Source organism: Quercus robur, chromosome 4 (genome assembly GCF_932294415.1).
Source record: "Quercus robur chromosome 4, dhQueRobu3.1, whole genome shotgun sequence".
Lineage (NCBI taxonomy): Eukaryota > Viridiplantae > Streptophyta > Magnoliopsida > Fagales > Fagaceae > Quercus > Quercus robur.
In genome coordinates, this window is record NC_065537.1 from 56,634,863 (window position 1) to 56,639,891 (window position 5,029).

At 35.7% G+C, this 5,029-nt stretch overlaps 1 protein-coding gene across 1 annotated transcript; it reads left to right on the forward strand.

Moving 5' to 3' along the window:
* Positions 1-1,968: 1,968 nt before the first annotated feature.
* LOC126723057 (protein transport protein Sec61 subunit beta) lies at positions 1,969-4,399 on the forward strand. The gene is made up of 2 exons (XM_050426285.1): positions 1,969-2,129; positions 3,864-4,399. Exon 2 carries the CDS (start codon positions 3,866-3,868, stop codon positions 4,112-4,114), a length of 249 nt encoding a protein of 82 aa, XP_050282242.1. The 5' UTR covers positions 1,969-2,129; positions 3,864-3,865; the 3' UTR covers positions 4,115-4,399.
* Positions 4,400-5,029: the final 630 nt, after the last annotated feature.

The window sequence follows — 5,029 nt, forward strand, 5'->3', positions numbered from 1 at the left end:
GCATCAAAACTCGATTTTATCCGAGTCGACCGATCTCCACCACCAAAAGGCTACTGTTCTCCACCATATGAGGAATTCCTCTACTAGATCTTGCTACAATGTGAATGAATTATGTGACTAAGAATTATGAGATCCATCGAGATCTTGTGTATATCTAGCAAGATCTTGTCAAATCCGGAGGATTTCAACTAGATCCAGCCGAATTTCACCCAAATCCACCAAATTTTTAGTAAGATCTCAAACTTGACTCCCACCGAGATTAACTGCCATCCGATGTAGATCCAATCCGACCCAATTCCTTCACTAATTAGCAACGAGTCTGGAAAATCTCCCCCCAATTTGGTTGGGTCAATTGCTAGTTGGGTACAAACTCGACTAGGACTGACCCATGGACACCCCTAACTAGGGTCGTGTAGAATACTTGTCCAACCCACCTCCGACTAGCCTGACCCACGCGAGCACCTTAGGTGAGCGGTTTGGGTTTACGAGTTGTGTCAGCCTGCCACAACTCGTCTTGACTTCATATATATATATATATAAATAAAAGCTTATCGTTAAAAATAAGACTTGTCTACGCCTAATAATCAAAAAAAATCTAAATAGTGAAACCTTCAACAGACCTACCACCTACTCCATTTATTCACTTCAGCCGTACGCTCAATCTCTTTTTGTTAACCTTTCTCAAGTCTTTTCTTTTTATTCCTCCAATTTTCACCTTCCATCAACTGCACGTACCATTCTAGTTCTAGGCATCCATAAAAGGTAGTTCCTTTTATGTCTTGTCTTGTTTAATGTTTGCGTTTATTTTTTTATGGAGCATGCTGTTTGTCTTTTTGATTTAGTTTCCATATCAGTGTACATGAGTTATATATTGGGTCTACATCTACAAAAAATTTTGTATGCACGAGTTATGTATTTGAATATAGTTTATTATTTTATGGTAGTTTGAGTGTTGCTAATAAAAAATTATAGTACGTGGTCTTTTTTTCTTTTCTTTTTTTTAATAAAAGAACAATGTTATTGTTGACCTCCCAACTTGCTGAGTTGAAACTGCCAAGATTTTCAACTGATCCACTAGATTTAAACTTTGGTGAGTTGGCGACGGATTAAAATTTTCCCAACTCGCTAATAGCGGATTAGATAAAAATATTGTCCTTTACCTACTCAATCTGACCCATGCACACCCCTCCTTTAATTAACACTAAATAATTCAAATTTTCACTTCAAAATTTAAATTAAAAAAAAAAAACTTTAAAAAAACAAACTCACAAGGGAGAGGGAATGCGATTCTAGCACAAACACATATTACAAACTCCACTCACAAGTTTTCTATTTAATACTCTAAAACTTGAATTAAAATGAAATTATTAAGGATTTTTTCTTTCAAAAAAAGAAGGGAAAAACAAAAAGCTTAGTCATTTCATTTGTGCCGCAATTTATATGGTAAATTGTAAGTGGTTGTTATTATTTTCACCTAAACTCACTAGTTTTTCTCTATCACTCACAACTTGCGACGTTAAAGTTGTAGCAAACCATCATACAAAAATTAAAAAACCACAGTTATCTTATATGATAGAATGTAATTAATTATTTGTCACTTTCATTTAGATCCATCACTTTTTATCCATCATTCATAATATGCCACGCGGACAATTTCAACAAAAATTGTTGTACATTTTTGTGTTTCTAAAATTTTTGCATAAAATTTGTAGTCCTAGATTTTCTCTAATACAAAGAAAGTAGTTTGTAATTTTTTTAAAAATATATTGCAGCTCCGGAGCCGAGTTTGATTGTTTCCTTGTTCTTCTTGGGATGGGTCAGAAAGGGAGGATTATTAAAGTCAAAGATGTTTTTAAAACATAAAACAAAATTATGACATGGCGAAATCTGATTGGTTGAGTAGGCGTGGAAAGTCTTAGAATTTCCCACAAGGACATAAACCACGTGTACTCTCCAAACTACAAAAACCCCCCGAAACCAGCTTCGTATGTTTTTTACGTATTAAAACTCAGAAAGAGTTTCTCTGTAAACAAATCCTAGAGAGAGAGAGAGTCTTCTTTCATTCCCAAACCACATTCTTAGATCTTCAAAAAAACACCGGCGAGTTCTCAATCACCGAGTCAACTCAGGCGAGTTCACCCCCCCTTTTTCTGTCTTTCCTTCAAATTTCGATATTCAATTTCGTGATCTCCGATTATTTGATTCATAATTCTGGATCTATTGCATGCAATTTTCAATTTCACGATCTGGGTCTTAGGGTTTTGTTTTTATTCGTGAATTTCTTCTCAGATCTGATACGTCTGGTTAGATTTTGGAGATTTAGGGTTTCTGAATTAGCTTCATTTGAATGTCTTTATGCTCAATTTTGTTGTTTTTCTGGTTTTTGGGATATATTCTAGTGTTTAAATGTGTGTGTGTTTTTTTTTGGGTTTTTTCTTGATGAATTCATTTGTAATTCCAATTGTGCTTGATTTGAATATTTGTTTTTCTGCTTTGGATGTGTTTGGTTCTGTGGGGAGTTTGGGAAAATTTGCCTGATTGGAGAAAAGAAATTAGTTTTGGGAGCAAATTGGTGTTGTATATATCATATGCTGTCTAATTGTGTGTTCCCGTGATGGGTTTTCGTCGTGAGCAAGGTTAAAGTAGGTCTTAAAGACAAGGCGGTATTTAGTGTTTTTGTAGAATCACATTCACACCCACAACATGTTATGAGTGTGATGCTGCATACATTTGAAATATTAGGTTTTTTTTTTCCCTGAGCTTGAGTTGGGTGTAAAGTGCAGATCAAGGCAATGTTGAAACTCATGAAGGAATATAATCACGAGCTTGTACATCCCAATAAGGGTGTATTGCCTCTAGTCACATAGGAATGTATGAGGTTTTACTTCAGTTGATTGACAGAATTATGTGAGTATTGAGTGGTAGTGGTTGTAGGTTGAGGAGTTTAAGGTTTGGGGGTCAGATTGTTTTTGACTATTTGAAGCGGATGCATGCTGTGGATCTTGTTTTCTTTTGTGCAGTCTAGGGTTATTTCTAAAAATATAACAGGAACCATCTTCTGGGCTGATCTGAATTCAACAATAAATTAAAACTACTTCGGAGACAGTGTTACTTTTGATACAACATATATAGAATGAATTGTTAATGAGTCCCCTTTGCTCCATTTACAGGGTGGAACCATCATGTCCAGTAATGCTTCTTCTTGTTGACATTATTTTCTTAGTTTCTCATGTGGATTTTTTGGGGAAGATTTGCTTTTATTGGACTTTAAAAAAAAAATGGAAATGATACAATGTCTTCTCGTATGAATCTTTCCTGCCTGCTTAGTTAGTTAGTTTGAGTTGAGTTTTTGAATATTTATTGCTGCCTGTTTGAAATGTTGAGCATTCCATGGTTGAATGTATGCATCAAATTTTAGAAAGTAATACTAGTATCTCCAAGAATTAATAGTAAATGTGTAAAGAATGGTGGTAAACCTCTAAAATGAAGTTATTGATATCGATTGTGTGGTATTACATGTTTTAAAGTTGCCAAAACTCTTGGCAATGAGCTCTAGCTCAAATGGCAGTTCATTCTCTCGGGTGGAGGGTGAAATCGTGTGTAACTTACCTATTAAAAAAAGATGCCAAATATAAGAAGAAATGCCATAATACAAGCTCTAGCTCAAATGGCACTTTCTTCCCTTGTAAAAGCAAGGTGAAGTTTGAGGTCATGGGTTAAAGACTCATTAAGTGATTGTGTAACCTTACCAATCAAATAATAATAATAATAATGCTTTGGAAATCTTTTATATTACATAATTTGCAGTTCTATTTGTGAGATATTGAAGTTTTTCTCTAAATTTTTTTGAATGGCTATTGCAGAAATGGCTTTGGGTGGAACAGCTCCCCCAAGGGGAAGTGCAGCAGCTACTGCAAGCATGCGTAGGAGGAGGACGACAAGTGGTGGTGCCTCTGGAGGGGCAGCCGGGACTATGCTCCAGTTTTACACGGATGATGCCCCAGGACTCAAGATCTCACCCAATGTTGTTCTTGTCATGAGCATTGGCTTCATAGCCTTTGTTGCCATTCTTCATGTGATGGGTAAGCTGTACTTCGTGCGTAAAGAGGCTTAGAAAAGTACTTACGAGAGGATACTGTCCAATGTGGTGAATTTTTGGTTTTGAATGAATTTATTTTGGGATTCAAATGAATAAGCAAAATTTTAAATTATGAAAGATAGACTTTAATTTGTAGACTCTTAATGGTTTAAACAGCTGTAGTTTATCTTTGTTTCTGTTAATTAGAGAGAGTTGCAGCAGGTTGTTATGTTTCTCTGCACTTTTTCTTGTTTTAGCACTTGTTACTTTAAGATTCTTCTTTTCTTTCAGAATGAGAATATAGTCATTGGAATTTGAAAAGCATTGCTGCCGTTGGAATGTGTGTGTGTGTGTGTGTGTGTGTGCAGAGTTTAAGACCATAGTTGGGGAGATGAGCATTATGACTTGTGAGTATTTCCTATTGGACAATTGCATGATCTTAGATAAAAGCTGAAGCATGTCTTCCAGTTGTGTTTGAATATTTGACCTTTAATGGCCGGCATTAGGTTACCTGGAAAACTACTCTGGCCACCAGCGACCATGATCTCATTTCTGCCTTTTCTGTGTCTGTCTTTCATGTATGCATACTGCTTGAACCTCATGGAAATGTCCGTTCTACTGACCATGGATATCAATTGAAGCACTGAGTCATTTTATGTGAAACCTTTGACCTCATTCTCAAAAGTAATCCCAATACCCATTAGAATATGATCAAATGTGATTTCATGTATAATACTACTGCTGTTATGATATTTGAAGAATATGCTTTCCTACTTTAAGTAGTCTTGAATGGTTGATTGCTAGAGTTCCTTCTTTTGTTAACCTCATTATTATCCCATCAAAAAAAATAAATAATAAAAACCTCACTATTATGTCAAATGGGCTTTAAGGGAGAGCTACCTCGTTGGGTGATTGTTCTGCAATCTGCAATCTCTCTCTTTACTAGAAGAC

Bases quoted from the DNA above. Each gene is read 5' to 3' on its own strand.
- LOC126723057 (XM_050426285.1), top strand. From the start codon at position 3,866: ATGGCTTTGGGTGGAACAGCTCCCCCAAGGGGAAGTGCAGCAGCTACT.